Source organism: Aptenodytes patagonicus, chromosome 8 (assembly GCF_965638725.1).
Source record: "Aptenodytes patagonicus chromosome 8, bAptPat1.pri.cur, whole genome shotgun sequence".
NCBI lineage: Eukaryota > Metazoa > Chordata > Aves > Sphenisciformes > Spheniscidae > Aptenodytes > Aptenodytes patagonicus.
In genome coordinates this window covers 9,548,724-9,569,814 of record NC_134956.1, presented here as the reverse complement: position 1 = coordinate 9,569,814, position 21,091 = coordinate 9,548,724, and the positions used below count along the sequence as shown (strand labels likewise).

The 21,091-nt window shown below is 36.0% G+C and overlaps 1 protein-coding gene across 3 annotated transcripts in view; it reads right to left on the bottom strand.

Moving 5' to 3' along the window:
• The window catches only part of CACNA2D3 (calcium voltage-gated channel auxiliary subunit alpha2delta 3), a 479,723-nt gene that overhangs the window by 82,238 nt on the left and 376,394 nt on the right, over window positions 1-21,091 (bottom strand). For all 3 annotated transcript variants that reach the window (XM_076346275.1, XM_076346276.1, XM_076346277.1), the window contains 9 exons: window positions 18,688-18,759; window positions 18,395-18,456; window positions 16,420-16,487; window positions 14,539-14,584; window positions 14,291-14,388; window positions 13,382-13,475; window positions 11,608-11,703; window positions 10,157-10,278; window positions 9,500-9,580 (listed from right to left, as the gene is read on the bottom strand). In XM_076346275.1, coding sequence (XP_076202390.1) covers window positions 9,500-9,580; window positions 10,157-10,278; window positions 11,608-11,703; window positions 13,382-13,475; window positions 14,291-14,388; window positions 14,539-14,584; window positions 16,420-16,487; window positions 18,395-18,456; window positions 18,688-18,759 — 739 coding nt within the window. The remainder of the gene's footprint in view (window positions 1-9,499; window positions 9,581-10,156; window positions 10,279-11,607; window positions 11,704-13,381; window positions 13,476-14,290; window positions 14,389-14,538; window positions 14,585-16,419; window positions 16,488-18,394; window positions 18,457-18,687; window positions 18,760-21,091) is intronic.

The window sequence follows — 21,091 nt, the reverse complement described above, 5'->3', positions numbered from 1 at the left end:
GGTTCCTGAGAAAGCTTTGTTGTTTTTCCAGCAATCTCGTGAGAGGTATTATAGTGAGCACGGTATTTTTTTGTAATCTCCACGAAAAACACTCTTCCCCCAAAGTCAACAAAATATCAGGACATGCTACTCTGCAAGGTATATGCAAAGACAGAGAAAGTACACATATTGTCATATTCCTATCTTTCATATAGAGGCTCACCATATTACTCTGTTTTCAGAAAAAGAGGCTTTCTAAAATTTCAATTTAGAACAGAGATTAAAAACTACAACATGCCAATGTTCTTTACAGAAAATGTCCTTAGTATCTATATTGAAAGAAACAAAGCTTAAGCTGAAACATACTTGCTTGCCGTATGTGTCTTTCCATCCAGAGCTTGCAAAAAGTCAATCAAAATTCAGCTTCATTATTCCCTAGTAATACAATGTCCCAACAAAATCAGGATCCCTCTTCTTGAATATCAAAGTAGAACATTTAGTGACATTATACATAGCTTATTTATCATTAACAACACTAACAAAAACATACCAACTGTTGCCTACTAATAACCATCTATCTTTGCTGGCCAGAAGACAGACACACAGGCTTTAGTTAAGCATCCAGAAAGTATGCCTACTTTTACACCTTTGATCTTTGAACTTGGCTGAAAGTGGCACGGTAATAATAATCATAAGAGAGTCTTGGTACTTCCTGGGTTTATATTACCTGAAATGTGACTGTATGCTCCCCAGATGAGACAGGCAGCAACATCAATCATCTGGATGTGGCAGCAAGCCACAATAGGGAGAAGGAGTAGGAATTAGAAACCCATAATAAACAAACCAATGACTACATACTTCATAACTATCTCCAGTGAAATCTGCGGTTGCTCTCTCTTACTGACTACAGCGGGATCCCCCAATGTTTTAGGGCTATGTACACTATATGTTGAACTTTTTGCATAAGGCTGCCATCCTCATTTCAATACACAACACACACATGAGAAAACACTGTTAATATTTGGAAATATAGTCTACTGGGGGGAAATAAATTAGTTAATCCACAGTACTTAAACTGGTATTAATGTATTCATATACTACGTAATTGCAGCTTCGTACTTGCACAGCATTATTCGAAGTTTTCAAAAGGACCTGACAGCTTATCTGCTGCCTTGTTCTGCAATCAGGGATTTATTTTGCTAGCAGCAGAATTATTTAGCAAAATGCCCCTAGAATCTGATTGCTATTAGATCACAAGGATTTTCCTCCTACCCAAACTACATAGTACTAAAACCCAACCAACCAAACAAAAAATCCCAACAGCAAAACAGAAGTGCAGGAGGAAAGAGCAAAATGCTCTAGGCAATTTATTATAAATGTTAATACTATATATGTTGGGATACTGTTCTAATTCATCCGTCAGACCGCCAGATTCTCCGAGAACAAGTGGTGAGGAAAGCCCAAGAATTAGATAAATAGGGGTTAAATTCTTGAGCCAACACTAGCAGAGAACTGTCTTTAAAAGCCCTATTATTTAATCATTCCACACGCTAATTCTGTATGGTAAAACAAATTGAGAACAAATACAAGTGAATACAAATGTGTGAATTGTTGTGACTCCGCCATCTAACTTCAGATTCCCTGTTCAGTCAGGGGAGAGAGGCAGGATTTTGCCACATGCTCTGAAGCATTCTGTGGAGGAGCTTACCTCTCTCCCCGCATTACCTACAAACCATGTTTCCCAAGTCATAGCTCCCAACCTAAGTCTGTGAGTTGTTTAATGTTAGACTGTACAAATACACATTTCAATTTGCCTGAAACTGAAAACATTAGTCTATATACTAATATTAGATTTATGAATACAAAGATAATATTCAAAATGAACAAGAAACTCTGGAAAAACATAAGCTAGTGGTTTTCCACCAAAGCATGAAAAGCATTTTGAGGGATTTACTAAACGCTACTGCTGAATATAATCTTCTGTGGCTTATAATGTGGAGTAAAGATTAAGTAAATCACTGTCTTGCCTGACAAGGAAAACATCTATTTTAGAACGCTTCAAAAATTTGGTCGGTGTGTCATTATGATGACATATTCATTTTCCCTTAGACCTTCATACTGAAATGCAATTTTATAGATGATATCATAAATTTTAAGGACTGCGTATGACAGTGACATTTGCTTGAATGTTTTTAATAATACAGTAATACCAAAGCAATACATGTGAGAAAAAAGGGGAAAAAAAAGGTATAAGCAGTACAAAGCAGATGTATTTACTCTATGTGTTATTGTAACAATAGCAGATTTAACTATTTGTGAAATATTTACAATATCTGCCACTCCTAGAAATATCAGTAGTTCAAACTCCTTTTGATTAAATTATTGGGAGTCACTTTTTCAAAGCATGTTCTGGGATCTTGTTCAAAGAAAGATGTGCATGCAAACTCCATTTGAATTCACTCAAAAAAAACCCTGAATGGAGTGCTGAGGTCACGTATATACAATCATTAACACATCAAAAAAAATAAGGAAAAAAGGGGATGAAGAACAAAATTTGTGCTGTAAAGGCATTTATTTTCAGATACAATGTGCACATTTTCCTCTATGAAATTATAAAAGAATCTTCCTTAGACCCTAGATCACCAGAAGCCTCAGTTACTGGAAAACTGGTATATTCACAAATTTTCCTTTCAAATTGCTGTTCTGTAGAGGCTGGATTCAAACAGGAAGATTAAAAAACTGAAGCGTGACCAGCCTCAATGAGACAGATTTGTATTTTAAAAGTAATATGAGATTTTGGATCTTTCCTGTTTTCAAGGCACAGTTTGAAATACCTTAAACAGCAGGATCATCAGGGTCACTTTGCTCTGGCCAGAATAGAGGCATTCAAGATTGTGCGCCGTTTTTAACAAATTAGTGATGAAATTAAATCTTTACCATATCTTCTTTAGCTTATGGATGGGAAACAAAAAGGAGAACCTAAATCTTCAAATTGTGTCATTCAAAATACCTGAGGGCTTTTAGCATCTTGACTAGGAATATTTAACATGGAAGGACCTTATTTATTGTTATACTAATGTTTGTTCTTAAAATGATATAAAAAGAACAGTGAAGGTGATGGAAGAGGACACTTGTAAAAAAATCTCTCTCTAACCAGGGTTTGGAGAAAAAAACCCTTGAACTTGTATATAAGCTGGTTATAAAAATAAAGGATCAGCTTTGAAAAGTTAAATACCAGAAAGGGAAAAGATCCTGGCTTTACTTGGGACAATTTGTTTGCCGGTATAAAACATAATATTCCTTGTTTGCATAATAAGGATTTTTGGTAAAAAAAAAAAAAAAAATCAAACTGTCAGTGAATAGAAGAGGGTTAGGCTGCCTTTTCTTCAGATTCAGTAACACCTCCTACATATGACTACAAAGGCCTACTTATTACATTTTAATATATATTTTAGTGTATGTTTAAATATAAATAATATACACATAATACTTAAGCATGATCTACAGTTTTAGCAGAAATCAATAGTACTATTTTAAAAGGTGTTTCTTTTATTCTGCTAAGCCATATGGACATGTTTCTTTCCAAAAAATCTCTTACGTGATAAATTATTTCTATTAGCCTCACAGCATTACTGTGTGGCCGAGAACAGGACGTAACCTAACACTTATCGTGCCCTTGTGTTATCGCACCATCTACTACGGAATGAAATGCACCTGCCATGCATTCAAGGACAGATTCCCTGGAACCTTCTGTGTCACATACAGACACATAAAGACAAGACACTGTATAAAGATATGAAATCATGGGTGGTAGAAAGTATCTCCCATTTCTTTTCAGCTTTTACTGCTTGGCAGCAGAAAATAATGGCTGTGAGAAAAAATTGGCCATCCTTAACCATTCTGAAATTAAAAGTAAATCTATTTTCTTGAAATGACTACATACAAAGTATAACTATTATTCAACATGTTCATGAACGGCAGAATCTGGCCCTTATGGGTCTAGTATTCTCACAAGAGCTATAGACTTTTTGGTAACCTTCGCTACAGAAGATTCTGAGAGTGGCTGATCTTCAGGCCATCTGTATGAGGAATGCTTAATACACAGAAGAAAAACAAAAACACTAATCAAGAAGCTTGCAATTGTGAAGAAAAACGGGGTTCCTTCTGTACTGGTTCTTCTCTTCTGTCCAAACAGGAATTACTGCAATTGTTCTTTTTATGTAGCTTCAGCAGAAAAGAATGAGTCAGGGTAGATTCACAGAGCTATGGCAACGCTTGAATGCACATCCCAGGCAATCACTCTTCTTTGATAGAAAATGACTGTAAAGATGCCTGTACATAAGGACAACATGGATTTCTTTTCTTTCCAGTATTACGCTGAATAAGAGAAATCTTCAGTTTACTGGAGTACTTTCATTTCTCTCTAATTTAGCTACACTGAGCTTCCGTTAATGTACTATTCCAGTTAAGTTGACATAGAGCAATGAGGGCTTGCTTCTTTTCAGAAACTACAGGTCTGACTGTATTGGTAAAGCTTTTTATGTTTTTAAAATGAACAAATTAAAATATTACTTGATTTTGATTGAGAGACCACAGAAAAGCATGTGTGCAGGGAGGACTCATTTAGCGTTTTCTATGTCCTAATTTCAACTTTGATAAATAGGAAGTCCAAAAAAAAAAGGATCATATATAAAATATTTTGGCAGAAAATAAATATAAAATCGCTTTAGATATTCCTTCCTTGTACTTTGGTACCATAGAAACAAAACTTCTTTGCAATTCTACATTTTTATCGATAGGTGGCAATAGTAATAAAAAAACCACCTGTTTTTCCTATCTAGTTATGTCTAATAATTTTAAACCATTTTATACTGCAACCTTTCCATCATGGGAAGAACATGCTGATGACATTCAAGCTAGGTTTCAGAGTAGTATTGTCTTTTTATACACTTATTTTTCAAATCTATGTACTTAGGTCCTTTGCAACCGACAGCACAGCCATTTGCTAAAATGAAAAGACTGTGATACACACACACTCAGTAGTCTTGTTAATCTTTAAGATGACTCATGTTCACATGGTATCATACTGCTGTTCTATTCCTACAATACTAGAAATGTAGGCACATTTCATGGTCTTTCTGCAACAAATTTGCATACCTCTTTGCAACATGGACCTGGTTTCAGAAGAGAAAACACTTTTTTTTTTTTTTTTTTTTTACTGTGAAGGTGGTCAAACCCTGGAAGAGGTTTCCCAGAGAGGGTGTGGCCTCTCCATCTGTGGAGACATTCAAGACCCGACTGGACACAGTTCTGGGTAACCTGCTCTAGCTCAAGATTCTGCTCAAGATCTAGTCCGCTGGGATCGGACTAGATGATCTCAAGAGGTCAATTCCAACCTCAACTATCCATGTATATAGCTAGTCTGCACAAAAATAGGCACAAAAGAATTCAGGAAAATTTGTACTTAATGTCAGAATTTTTAAGCAGCCTTGTATTAAACAAAAATGGACTATTTTTACTCATCTCCTTCAAACTCCAAATTTCAAATGACTATGAGACTAAAGACTGTGCCTGTGTATGATTTAATCCTTCATTCTTCCAACTAGATGTCCAGAGCTTTTTACTAAGCACTGCTATGGACTTTTTCAATGAGGCTTGAAATTCCAGGTTCTGCTTGTTCTATGAAGAAAAGTTAAGAGATCTTGACAATTTTCATCAGACATTTTCTTAAGTGTTCTTTAATAAATTTTTGCCCTAAGAAGACTATGTCAGTTCTGTTATCTTTAATTAAACATCTCAAGGGGCTAATTTTCACATTTCCTGTGAACAGCAATGGCCTCTTTCAACACAAAGGGCTTTTAAGGTCCTATATTGTACTGTAGCTTTTGAGCTAAAATGCATCTAATAGGGAAGCACATATATGAAGGTTCACGTACTCTCTCAACTGTCTCAAAATCTCAAGAGAGAAACATTTTTCATTTTTTAGAGCCTGTTTTACTCCATGATGACTTTCATTTGCTTGCTTCTGTCCCCATCTCTTGCCCAGAACTGTCAAGGTGAGCAGTATCTTTAAAAATTTATTTTAAACAAAAGCATAATGATGAAACCATCACCTTTCCCAAAAAAATTGGAAATAAAAAGAAACATGTACCTAACGTATACAAATCCTATGCTGCACTTACCCAGATGCCCATATATTCACTACCTGGAAGTAGAAATTAAAATAAAGGACCTGAAATGAGTTCACTCATCATGCAATATCAAAAAAATGCAAGACTGTAATGCTGAATTCTATCAACAGTTAGCATGAAATGTACTGCCTTTCACATGAGCATCAGAAGAGATAATTCAGTCTTAATTTGCCTTATTTTTAATAACTAGATTACTACCTAAATTCAGATATCCTATATTGACTGGCTTCATCTTGGTCACTGAAAGGAATACTGACCTTACATGAATCTCATGGAATTTAAAGACTAGGATGATTCTACAATTTTTAGATCATGTTGAGAAGAATAAAAAAGAAAATTCCACCATCTTTTATTCTCCTTCACATTGTAATATGGACAGTTTGAAGAAACTTAATATTTCAGTGTAAACTTGATATAGGAGACATGGTCACAGAGAACACTAAGACAAAGCAATTTTGAGCATAAATGTGTTTAAATTTAAAAAACCCTGCATTCAGTACTATTGTCCCTTTCTGTCCTGCAACTAAACTAAACTTTGTATAAACAGTAATAAATATGATGCTACTACACTTATATATTAAAGACTTATCTCCTTCTTCCACACTTTCTATAGAAATTTGCTTTCATTTAAGTAAAAAAAAAAAAAATCACAATCTCAATTGAAAGAGGCAGGAGGGATTTTAGAAACAAATTACATGGGTTTTTGCCAATAAGCAAACACATTCTGACAATGCACTGGTATTAGTAGGTACAGATGGTGAAACCGCAGCAGTGACACTTAAGTTCTCTGTAGTAACAGTCAGGAGACTCATTGATTTTAGGATTTTCTGCCTCTATTAAAGAGTTGAGTCTTCCCTACTTGCAATCAGCCTTACTGTAGATTTGCATACAAAGTCTGTTTTTCTACAAAAACAGAAAGAAAAAAAAGTTTACAAAGAAAATAGAAGAGACTGCAGATTTTGTAGTAAGAGTCGGGTTTGTTCTTTTTTTCCCCCTTGTGGGCAGGTCTAACTCAGTTTTCCATTTTATAATAATGTTCTAGTTTCTGCCAGTTTTAAACTCTTGTAGTGATCTGTAATAAACAACATTCTGGGATAGCTTTATTTTCAGTCAAATCCCTCTAGGGAACAGAGTGATTTTACATGAAACGTGTATCCCATCCTGCTGCTTTCTGTAATCCACTCAGACTGGGGATGAGGAATATTTATTTCACACAAATTAAAATGAGACGTTTTGGCCAAATTTGAACTTCGATGTAGGTATTTGAAAATGTTACCCATAATCCTACTTTAGTCTCCTAAGTCTGGCTAATAAAACCTTCAAACTTCTCCGATTTACCACTGCTCCAGTTTCCACCTTCAAATCCATTTTGCTTAAAACAGAATATTGTCAACCTTATAATAAAACCTAAAAATTGAAGTAGATGCTGGGTACTTTGTTGAAAGTTTTCTAACGGAAAAAGTAGGACTGACAAGTCGCATTTATGGTCTCCAACTTAAAGAGGACAAGAATAATGCATATACTTGTTTGTCTCTGAATGGCTGTAGCTGGCTGAGTGATACTTTCATGGAAAATGCTTTGTACAGATCCAAAGAGGCCTCCCCCCCAAAAAAAAAACCTGAAAGCATGCAACCATAGAAGAGGGAAGGGGAAAATTATTCAAAGCAAATTCTTAAAAATGCTTCACACTGAAAAAAAATCCCTCATGCACAGTTTCTAAAGTTTACAGAAATAGAAGTAAAAAACCACTGATGTGCTTCAGAATGTAAATACACTGCTCATATTTTTCATGGCATTATGCATCTACAGATATCATGGAAATCTTTTACATGCTTTGGTATTAAAAGCTTTGAAGACCCTGTCTTTATTTTAGATAGAAAGTATGGGACCCAAGTAATATTGAATGTTCAATGTTAAACTAATTATTGGGGAAATGGGAGCAACATCTGCCTCTCTTTTACAATTACTACCAAAAAAACCCCAAAGCTTGTTGACACAGTATTAGAGTTGGTTATGTGTGATACCTCCTCGAAGTCAACGCTAAATTGCAAACACCAGTGAGGAAAGAATAAATTTTAGGATGCCTATTAACCCTACACATTTTACAGACGATGGTAAACTGCACGATGAGCCTTTTGCTAACTCCAAATGATGAAGCATTCTAGAAATAACATGTCAACCTTCTTCATTGTACAGTGAAAACTAATTATATCTTCAGCAATTTGCAGATATCTGCATTGACATTAGTTTATAAATGCTGTTTTATGCTTTGACAGGAGTATGAAGTCATAATTAGGATTTCCTGTTATATTATGGAAGAATTCAATAAGTTGTGGAGAGTGTATTCACGCAAACTGGAGTCAGAAGGGTGCTTTCCTATTGACCCTATAAAAACTATTATTATCAGTGGAGGTATTCTGTGTTTGAGGAAACAGATTAGAGATTTCCCAATTATCTGGCACATTCTTGCTCTTTCAGGATTGTATTCACTGTTTCTTACTGCATTTTAAATCATATTTTAAATATGAGAAAAACAGGATGCTTCTTGCTTTGTGTGGTAGGTACCTAATTTTCCCTGAGATGAGAGCTTGGTTTTTGGCATAATAAACCATAAGACTTCTCTAAATTAATTCCTTCTTCAAAGTCAGTAACCATTGGGAACTATAGAGAACTGTTCAGAAAAGGATCTGAATTTGAGTGAGGAACATCCGGCAATTTAAAAATCAGTTACTCTCATTTTTAAATCTGTATGTTTTATCTCTAATCTGCAGTTGTCAAACTTCACCTTTTAGTCTTTAGGCACAGTTATACTCTTGGCTGATAGACTGCAGAGCTTTGTTATTCAATTTATATGCTCTGATCAAATCACATCTCTCATAATCTAGACAAAATGACCACTTTGTATCATTTGTTATAGGACAGGATTTTCAAACCTGAAGACTGGGTGGAACCTTTATACATCAGATAGTCCTTTCTTATATTTCTTTCTCCTTAACATAATATATTCTGATTTATGATGATATAGAATTGTGTCTACTAAAAATGCTTCACTGATAATGGTTATTTCCATGAAGTCTAACTCCATAGCTCGCAGGGAGCTTGGATAGCCAATTAATAAAGGATCAAGTTCTTAGGGAGAGGAGGCATTAAGTGTTCTCTACACTAAGTCATTCAATTGTATCTTGTAGGTGCAACTGCATCTTTCTCTCCTCCTCTCTTCTTAAAAAATGATATCCCTACGTTAAATTCCTGCTAACCCAAAAGAGAAAGTGAGGAACTCATAAACGGCTTTAAAAAAAATGAATGAAACAAATAAACTACAATTTTACCTGCAACAACTGGAGATTTTCTGTCATCCAGAAGTTGAATAGCAGTACTGGCTGTCACTACATTGCTTTTGTTTGCGGTTTCTGCAGAGTGTATTAAGGAAAAAAAAAAATTAAATAGAAATAACATATTGCAGAATGAGGAAATTGAGCTTTTTCCCCCCTGGTTTGAAATAACAGTCCATGTGGATTTAGTGCTCAGAAAATAAGACAGCCAACATCATGTCCTATGTATGCACAGAACATACAGGCACTGCCATTTCAAAATTCCCCAGCATCCCAACAAGAAGCTTAAAACACTGAAATGAGTAATCAATTTTTGCTTTCTCTGCTAAAAGTGGCAACAAATGTGACAACTGGTAGGGCTTCTCATTAATGTGGACACTTGCTCTGTTGGGCTTGTCTTGCTTAAAATACTAGGTTGTAAGTTCAACCTGTGCAAATATTAAATGAAAACTGTTACACCACATCTTGGGGTTTCACCTGGAGCCCTGTAAAAGATGCACCTGGTCAAAGGACCAGTAAATTAGCCGCAAATTTCAATGCATATTTAAGATTAACATTTGAGATTAGCTACAGACCCCACTTGGTACTGACATACTTAGAATCCTTTCAGCATCATACATGGCTCGGCATTTAGAGAATGACAAAATTATAGACCTGTGCTAAATGGGATTGAATAGACAAAGCTCCCAGGTATTTGCTCAGCAGCTCTTCTGTACCAGAGTGGAAAATGGTCAGCATTAAAAATGTTCTCCTTATCTTCAGCTGTCAGGAAATCTCTTGAGAAAGAAGAGAGAAAGAAAATACTTGTTGTTTGTTGTATGGCACACAATAGTTTCTAGCTTTGAAAGACAAAAAAACCCAAAATGCAATCTTCTGGGAAAGAAAATGGTTTTGGACAATTTTTCTAATACCATTTGTTCAACAAAAGGTTCAAAAATTGTTCAACAATTTAGCCCCTAATAAATATTTGTGACACACTTGCAGTTGCTTTTGTTGTAAAGGATGGAAAAAGTACTAAAAAAAATAGTGCCTCTAAGTACCACTAAAAACATTTGTACTGATGTGTACAAATAAAAATGCTTATTCTAAAAAGTCTTTTTTCTCTCAGCAAAATGCAAGAACTGTGAACTGTACAAAGTGGAAAAGGCACTGGAGATTTTGTAGTTTGTTGCCACTGGCATTCACTCTTAAGTAATGAAAAAAAAGTAATTTAACAGCCTACTTTCCAAATAATATGTTAGGGTTGGTAGTGGACAACTACATACTTTATTCTTCAATAATCTCAAGGAATGTTGACAGAGGAAAGTCTGTGTCAGTGAAAAGAGCAAGTATGGTCTCCACGCTATTGTTCTGGTTTGCTATCTGACAGTAATAAATTGCAGTGTTATTGATCTCACCTGTCAGGCTACTCACACTACAATAATATTTTGTGGTCAGATAAGCACCATATAATTTTATATTCAATAAACGTAGTTCATCATAAACATGAAGTGCAGATTTTCTTTTACATGCATAATGCATATAGATTTGCCTGACACTATCAAACTGCTGCCTGAAAAGTCATTAATTATGGGACCTTATTTTATAGCTCTCCATTTTAAGAAACCTGTACCTCCACTAGATTACATCTTCTCCAAGCAAAATAGAAAACTCTTGAATGACGAGATCTCCTGCTTACTCTTTCATCCAGTCCACTTCTGTCACGGCTTTATTTCAACACCAAAAAATTTTCCACAACAATGATGCAAAATTCCTGAAAAAGCCTACAGATATTTGTTTTTAGATGGGATAGTAAAAAAATAAATCATCATCTGCAGATGTAGCATATTCGTAATTCTGCTCTGAAGAATAAAGATGTGAGGCTAACTCCAAGGGAGTGGGGGGGAAAGAAAATGTACGGGCTACAGGTGTAAAATAGCTTATTGTTCCAAATGCTCCAGCTGAAGAAAGAATCGAAGGGATCCTATAAAATCTTTCTAACTCGTTCTATGTATTTCAGTGCGCCAGCGTAAAACCCTGGAAGAAACAGTAGATGGGCTTCCTAAAAATAAACATTTTTTTTCTTCTTTTCTCATATGGCTGCCAAGCATAGCTTTGTTACTTACTGATTAGTAAGCTGTTCCGGACCCACAAACAGGTTGATACGAGATAGTCCAGTCCGTGTTCCAAGGAAGGCAACTTCCACTCCCTTGTCAGAGTTTCTGAAATAGAGCAGAACACAAGCAAAGATAATGTTTCCAGACAGTAAACAGATAAAGCTATATTACTGGTCACGGAAAGTACAAGTGTACACATTTTTGAGAAAGATTATTTTAAGTATAGTTCCCTTATTTATTTTTTTAAATGCTGTTTTTTAAGTTAAAGTCATGTGGGTTTTGGAAAACATACAAGGTAGAAATGCTATTTAGACCAAGAGTCACTAAAAAGTCAGAGACAGTAAATTTGGTAGGAATTGTGGGGAGGGATGATATGGAAGCCATAGAATAGAAAGGTGTGGCATAGCCATATACCAACTATTTAATAATCACTGGCACCCAGTGATTCAAGATGGGCAGGAATTCCAGATCTTGCTCCCAGACCATCCAACACTTCTGTGGTACATCTATGCTTCAAGTCATAGATGTGACTGTTGCTCAAGCAAGCAAAAATTAAGCTAGATTTAAAACAGCTGGCTCAGAGTCAAATGTAGCTGCCATCAGGATAGGCTTTAGCCTCTAGACCTCAGGAAAAAATGGCAGGTAGCTCAGGCTGAACTCTGTTGCTGCATTGCTATCAGTACCAAGCTAGCTACTTTAAAACTAGTTCTCATATGGCTACAAGAACTTCAGTCGTATCACCACAAAACCAGGGACCACAGTCTCAGCCATCTTGCTGTCTCATACTTTATTCTTCAATAAATGGCCTGTCTCATTAGTGTAAGTCAGAATATGAAAGAGGATCAAAAGTCTCCCACTAGCATCCCTCTGCAGCTGTCTTCCTTGTGTTTACTGGATCTGTTATTTCATTGTGTAGGAGGATTCCAAGAAACCTTATGCCCCTATATAAATTCATCAATGTCTACAGTATATTAGCATGCAACAATTTCTTATCTTTATCTTCTAACAGGAGAATGGAAAATCCTTAGTTTGATGAATCAGATCTTATCACATTGATTTTACTCATTCAGTATGAGTGTGTTCTTTACAGCAATATATTTTTTCATTCGACTTTTAAAAATGGTTCCAATTTAGCAAAATCTAATCAGGATAATCTCCAGAATTGCCTTTCAAACACAGTATTTCATGCAAACTGCTAATCTTAACACCTGTTTTCTCTAATATATATGACAACTTGTTACTTAACACCTTAGTACATCGTAACATAAATGAATTAAGTAAACATAAACTCTAAAAAGGACCAGCTAATCTCCTGATTATCTATAACAGGAACCTAGATCCCAGTTAGTTCTGGAAAACAAACAAAACAAAACCAAAAAAACCCAAAGGATTAAAGAAATTATTTCACCAGTGCAAGTTTTTCTAGATTTAATTTGTTCTGAGACAAATTACCAATTCCATCAACAATTTTGGTAAATTTTGCATTCAATTTCTCAAGTACTCTAAACCATTTGTTAGAAATACTCAGAACTGTAAGTTGTAGTTAGTATACAATTTCATTAGTTATATTGTGAAAATTGGGTAACCTTACAACTAATCATCATGACGTACACTGCAACATAAACGCTTAACACTGAAGTCAAAATTGGTGGTATTTAGGTTCTAATGGTTAATATAATATTTTCGTGTATATCAGGATTCGTTAGGTATTCCACCAGTTCACCAACATAACTATTAAAAATTCACCCATGACTGCATAACGACTGACACAAAGCTTGCTTACTCTGACTTGTTTAATGCTAGACTGGTCCAATAAGCTTCAATTGGTGCACTCACGACTGCATCAAACAGAACTTCCTGGATCAATTCTTTATCACCTAGTACAATATATTAAAATCAGTAAACATATGTGCATACAGAGAGAATTTTTTTTAGATGACTAAACAATAATTTTTTTTACATTGTACTATATTTTATCTATGATATGCCTTCAAACTTCTTGCACTATTAAGCATTTACTATGTAATATTATATGGTATTTTACCATAATGCAGTTTTTCATGTATCATTTCATTGCACTAACAACAATTTTAGATTAAAAACCAAAAAATGGTTCTCCACGTAACACATTCATGTACACATTATCTAATGCTCGCGTTTGTACATGACGTAAGGTTAAAACAATTAGGTCTACTAACAGTCACAAAAGCTCTACATTTCTGCAAATAGACAAAATATGCACTTAACCATCTGACTTTTTTTTATTCTGCTTTGCAGTTCAGAAATGCTAATTGCATACACATTCTCCCTAAAATACTCATGAAATATCTGGCATATTCTTTAGAGGCGTGATCCAAGGATTGAATCAGACCAATCCTGTTTAACTTATAAAACCAGATGGAGCAATAATATTGCATAGTATAGCTAGCTACACCATCTGAACAGAAACTTGAATGTTTGGTTCAGACATATTGTTTACTGTGGAAGTCAGAAATTTGTATCGTCGATACCTTTATTGATACCCTGGAAAAAGCTCAAAACCAAATGAAACTCCAAAGTGACATCAGCCAAGCAATCCAATCTCAGTTTATCGCTGGTTAAACTAAGTAGCTTTGCATTTTGTAGAAGGATCGGTACAACAGTTTTTAGCTGGGGTAAAGCCTACTACATGCATATTTAACAAAATACTTGCATTGGAGCAATGGCTCTTTTCCTGTGAGGTAGCGTTTGATTGCTTCTAACTGAGTCATTTGACGGTGTTCAGGATGTAAGTCAGTGTTGCAATAGGACCTGTGAACGCATCAAAACATTAAAATGTTAATATGTATAAGCACGATCTCTCTTTGTCTTTGAACATAAAGAATTGGGCTCAGCAAGCACAAACAATATGAAACCAAGAAGGGTAACAGACACCAATTTCATGCTTTGTTTAAGACTTACCATTCATCTGCTAAAGATACATCGGGGTGTTCTAAATCATGTAAACCTGTAACAGGAATAATAATGGGTTATTTAGGGAGCAGTCCGGGTAGCAGATGGTTATTTACATGCCCTCCATAACATAAACCCTTCCTTCTTAGAAAGTGCATTATTACCACAATGTAATAAATCGCAGTAAACTATATTCAAATACACTTTAGGGTCTAACAAACTGGCAAAAGCCAACTAAATCAAATCTAAAACTGAAAAGGTAGGAAAAACTTTTTTTGTGCCGATATGTTCAACTCATACAAATTACTCACATGGTATATTTGAAGTTTAGAAGAAAACTTGAGCAAGGAGAAATACACAATGGTAAAAGACTCCTGTTTGTACTCCCTTATTCTATTTGGCTAGTAAAGTTCTTTATGTTAAAATACATACTTCGCATTTCATGAGAGTTGTTCTCTTTCTCTTTGGAAAAAAAAAAATTCTTTAAAAAGAACAATTGCCTCAAAACCTAAGCACACAGCCCATGAACACAAACAGCAATTTACGGGGTCGTTCAGAATAGGTTTATTGTACTAACAGATCACGCAAATGCTTGTAAATAAGAACTATATCATTAGTTATACAGAACAACAAAAATGTACTTTGGCAATTTTAAAACCTCTTAAAACACTTATCAATAGACAATAAGCAAACAGGGTTCAGAAGGCAGGGTCTGGGTTTAAACCCCCCGAGTACATAATAAACAGTGACAGAGCTACAGTGATTAAGGAAAGCAGAGAAGTCAAAACTAGAACTATAATTACAGTCCTTGGGGAGGACAGTGAGGTGTCAGTGACAGAGAATCAGTGACGGTAAGAGTGGGAGAAAAGGAACAGTTAGTCATGGCTACGTTAACATTTCGGCGATGCATCTGGGAGGAAATATCAGATAGGCTGGCTGAGGTGTACGGCTGGATTGAAGAAGATAGGTGAGAGGTATGTTGGGAACAGTTTGGAGAGCAAGCAGCTCCAAGTCTCCTGCTGTCCTCTCTTTCTATCTAGACATGTATTTGCTGTGCAAGCGACTCAAACTTTAAAGCATTTCTTTTTACATCTCTCCTGGGTACAGGAACATATTCATGTCCCAAAATACAGCTGAGGAACAAAGACCTGAAGAAATTAACTTTCTTGTTTAACATCACTGACAAAACAAGAAGCAGAATTGGAAATTGAGACTTAAGCATAAAATCAGAAAGCATTCCTCTATTGAAACATTTTTTGCTCAGCAACTGCTAAAACTTCTCAACCCTCCCTTCACTCTTCTAAAATGCCTCTGCTCTTTCTTTATCTTCGGGAACCTTTGTTTTTGATCTTGTTGCCAAACAACTTTATCACCACTCACAGTTGACTCCTCCACTCATTTTAATTGTGGATTTATAAAAACGTAAAACCATGAAGAAAGAACAGTTCTTCCCCTGGTTAATTCTACTGTTACTATAAAAATGCAAAATGTAAGTCCCTGTAGACAAGGCCCAAAGTAGTTATAGCTCTGAAAGATTTCATAACGTATAGTCTGTGAACAAAAAAGCCATAGCCATTACAGTGCTCTCAGTGGTTACTTCATTCAGAAAACACCACAAATAACTAACATTGGACCCTGAGTGATTCGCTGGAACATTGAGAGAGGAGGAAGGAACATGATCCCCACCTAAAGAAGATTCACAAACAGTCTGACTATGCTTAATATAAATGAGGGAAAAAATCCCATGAAGTAAAAGATCTTTAAGGAAAAAAAAAATAGAAAAAAAATCTAATTCCGTTATGGAATCTGCAGACAAACATACAAGCTTTAGGTCTACCAAATCAACAATAAAACTACTGTGTAAGCAACATGAGAAGGTAGGTCTCTTACCTTCTTCTACAGTTACGTTCCCTCTGAAGAAATATTTTCCGTGTCCTCTAGAGAGCGCCACACCTAAACTGTGCAGAGAAATAAAGCAGACCTTGAAATCTGTGAGACAAACAATAACAGACATTCAGAGCTATTTTCATTTCTAACATTTCCAGCTAGTGTACTATGATTAACTTTAAAACTGTTTGTTTCCAAACCCTCACTGATCATATTTATTGTTCAACTAGCTGCTTCAATGCCGTTTCAGTTCTGATGTGCCCGCAACAATCAGCTGTATTTATGTGTGCTTAGAGGTGCAGTAAACCGTTATTCTCTGGCAAACTAATAAATGAGCCCCTCTAAGCTCACTGCTGTTCACCCAGCATGAGATTTCTTCAGCTGAGCCTTGAACATGCCCGTGGCCTTACAATGAAGGAGACAATTTTTTGTAAATCAGACTAAGCTGTTGAGAAACTACATAAGCGTGGGAATCAATGGAGCTACCGAGAGGAAATAATTTCATATGTGACAACAGCATCATGACTCCTCTTGGACTAATTTTTCTGTGATTCATTTTTTTTAGGTAGTTTAACTTTTTTGCATTGACTTCAGCTTCATAAACTCTCAACACTTACGTACCCAGTTTTGGTTTGGTTTTTAGTCTACCATTTAAACTATTCAGGTTTAATGAACTGGCTGGGGGATCCCATGCCTCTTCCTATTGAACGCATACACAGAATACCTTCTGGCATTCATTCATTCAAGGGGATTATATCAGGCTAGGAACCTGCCAGTAATCAGTAAGACTGAAAATGCATGGGCTGATACTTTAAGTACACATAGAGGCACCAACTCCAAGAGCACACATGCTGCAATCAACAGCTCAATCTGGAAATGGGCTGAACAGTAAACATCTTTGACACTACAGTGTATATTTTAATACACTGCCATCTTCCTGAGTCTATACTCCTACCCATCAAAACTAGATACAGACCACGCTGAAAAAGGCAGGACAGTTTTCCTACCATATTTCTGTCCTAAGAATCAGAACTCGCACTACATATGTAGCCCCGTATCTGTTTACTAAATAGGGTAAGAATGACAGTGCCATGGGGGGGGGCAGGGGAGAAAGCCCAAACCAAAAAACAAAAACCAAACAACAACAACAAAAAACCCACACAAAATAAAAAAACAAAACAAACCAAAAAACCCACTGAGTTTTACCACCCATGTGTGAATTTTAACAAGAACAAACACATGCATTAGACATCAGAGAAATGTGCCTATATTTTCTCTATGTGGAAATGTAGCTCAAGTTCTGTGAAATGGTTCCATTGAAGAAAATTTCAGTTGAGTATTGCAACTACCAGTACCTTATGCTTTAAGGTACTGATACTTTAAGCATACAGTTAGTATTCTTTTATTAATGGATTATTTCTAATTCAAATATGAGCATTTTTAAAGTGACTTCCTGTCCGTCTTTTTTTTTTCCTCCTAAGATGCATGCCAAAATAACATGGCTGACTGACTCAGTTTTAGTTATACAAATACACCGAAGGTAGTTCGGAGAAACAAAACATCCAAAACCTCAAATTGGAAGTGAAATACTATCTCATTTTACATTACATTTTTGTTGTGGAAAAAAATCAAAATGGGGCTCAATATGTAGTTACTTAAATGGATTATAGTATTTATAGCTCTCCAAGTACTTGCGAAAGCCTTTCGTTCAATGTAAACCTCAACTGAATATTTTTTTAGTGAAACGTAAGCCATGACAAACACTGTGAGTTTGCCTGTGTGAGCTTGCACAAACTTTCCGTCCCTGGAAAAGCTGAAAGGAATGCTGGTAGGCTCCTTTTCCTTGCTATTTTCAGCATTGTCCAGGGATATTTCATTGTCAACTTTTGCTGATGAGTTTTTAATGAGTTCACAAGCTCTGTACAAATGCAAATCCAATGAGTCTGATGAAATGTCCATTTATTATGGTCGGCTCTACCTGAATGGAGTACCCTTGATGTCTGTATAATAGTAGTCATTTGTCATCACCAATACCCGCTTCTAGATTCAGAACAAGAAAGTCAGAAGGGGAGGGAGGAAGAAGTTAGCTTGCTATAAGAAATGTATAAAAGATCAAGTGGTTAGTCACTGATAAAATTACAAGCAATGTTTACATTCAGTGAGTGCAAAAAAATATACTGCAGTGAATCATATTTATGGCAATCTTAAAAATTGTTTAAAAATGAACTGCTTGCTTTATACTTAGTTGGAATAACATTTTATAGGTTGTACCCCTTTGTCCACTGTCTTCTTGACTTCCATGGAGAATTTCCCTGTTTTCCGATTCACCATTGCATTTCGGAGCTGAAATGAAGGAAATGTGTGTCAACTCTTTTATTTGCACTTTCTTTAATTCTTTCAACTCTGAGCTCTCTGGTACACTCATTTGGCCTAAGCAGTACTTAATTTTCTTCATTTCTTCATTTTCAGTAGTTCTACTACACACTGAACAACCCCCTTACAGATTTTATTATTGACTGTGTAGGCCAAGACTCCTGCTGCACAACTTTAGGCAAGTTGCCGAGGTACGTAAGATAGGAGCTCTCAGCATCCGTCATAGTAAAATAGCTCTTTGTGTAGTAATCTGGATCTTATGTGGGATAAAAAGTGTAAATGACTACTATTCTGCAGTTACTGCAGAGGAACATAAGGACTAGGTTCCCAGCTGGATTTAGCTGAAGTTAGACCAGGGCTCACTGTTTAAATACATCAAAAATTATACATGTAATAACGAAGCAAAAAAGAGAAAACCCCACTTACCCTAAACTATTCATTCTGCTTCTGCTTGATACTCTACATTGAGCTGCATCCTAAACTAGCACCAGAAACTGTATCCTAACCGCTTCAGAAATTAGAACTAGCAAAAGAATGACAGCCCATTTGATCAGTAACCTGTTTCAATGGGAACACGCAGCCGCAGAGCTCTGTGATTCCCTCTGGCTGTCCATTGGTGTCCAGGAGCCCCTTGCAAGGTAATAAATTTTATCTCTGTAATGGAAGCCCTAGGTCAGTCACAGCTTTAAGAAGTGGCCGGGACCTCTCCCTCTCAAAGTCATCCAAAAGACTTTTTAAATCCCCTTCAAAAACAGGTTTCATTACTATATGAACCAAAAACTTAAAGCAGGTAGGGAAAACAGAAAATAAATGAAAAAGGGTTTATACACAATGATTTATCTGCTGCTCTGCAAGTTATATCTATTACTTTTTAGATTACCACAAACACTGTGTTTCAGTAACTTTATTCTAGCCTCTACATGAGCTGCAGGCTCCCAAATCTGCGCTGCAAAGTCCCTTACCCATCACCTCTAAAAAATCTTCCCTTCGCACACCTATTTGCGCCCTAGGAAAGAAGAGCCTTCCTCCCAGAGGACACCAGCTGACACAGCCTCTCTCTTAGGTGAACATGCCATGATGACAGAAAGAAGAGTAAAAAAACCCAACAACTGTCCCCCAGCTCTAGAAGCCAAAATGACCTGCAGCGTCCCTAACGATGAGGACACGCTACCCTGACACAGCTGGTCTGAGAGCAGGGTCTCTGGGCTGAAACTGAAGAATCACAAGACATGCTTTTTGAGAAATCCTCAGCCTTAGTGTTCTGAATTTGCCTATTTATCAGTTCAGGACTTTAGGGAAGAAATAAGAAGGTTACTGGTTAGCAGTTATACCATCCATATATGGAAGTATTTTATTTGAATGCTCTTAGATTTACAAATGGAAGAAGTGACTTTTTTTTGCTTCTATTTTTAATTAATGGCACAGATGCAGAAAGTTTAAGGTGGTTGTTTCAGGATATCTTCAATTTCAAAGTGAAATTGCTATACTTGTGGGATTTTCTTGTGGTAAGAAGCACCTATAAATCTTTCGCAGCTGTAATCTTCATTACAATAGGAAAATTCCACTATCACTAATCAATTCACACTCCCTTTTCAGGGATATTCAAAATGCAGAATAATATTGACAAAATCAGCATTTTTATGTCTCTTCTGTTGCTTATCTACCTGAACACAATTTTGGACATCGTGTTCTTGCTGAATAAATATCTCCTCTTCTCCAGTACCTCATGCCAGATTGAGCAATTCAGTCAGATTTTAATGAAAAATTGTGAAGATAGTCATGTCAATGCACTCTGCAGGCTTTTTGAGTTAGTATGGAGTGAAAAGAGAATGACCAAACTTGCCAGTGAAATATCTGGTTTTATTCTCATGAATAAGTTGAGCATGGCTGACCTATCAAAAACTGCAAACTTTGCAGCTCTCTAAATTTAATTCTGGGGCATCTAGATTTGAATTAACAGTCTTACTCTTCTGTCAGTGAGTGTAAAAGAATAATTTTTAGCTGGAGGCATGTATAAAATAAAGCATATATTTTACTGTAGATTTTTTTAACAATACATAATAGGCAATTCTGGAAATATTTTCCCATTTTAAGTTTTGTGGTTTTGTACTTGGAGAGCTGGTCTTAATTAACCATCTACTTTCTAACATTTACAGAACAGTTCCATTTATCTTTAACATGGTTTTCATTTTTCTCCTATTGGTGCCTGCAGTTGTCTAAGACCCATTCCTCCCACAAGCCTCAGGCAACTCATAGATTTACTAAAAGGGCCTCCAAACTCTCAGTAGTGTTTAAGATCAAG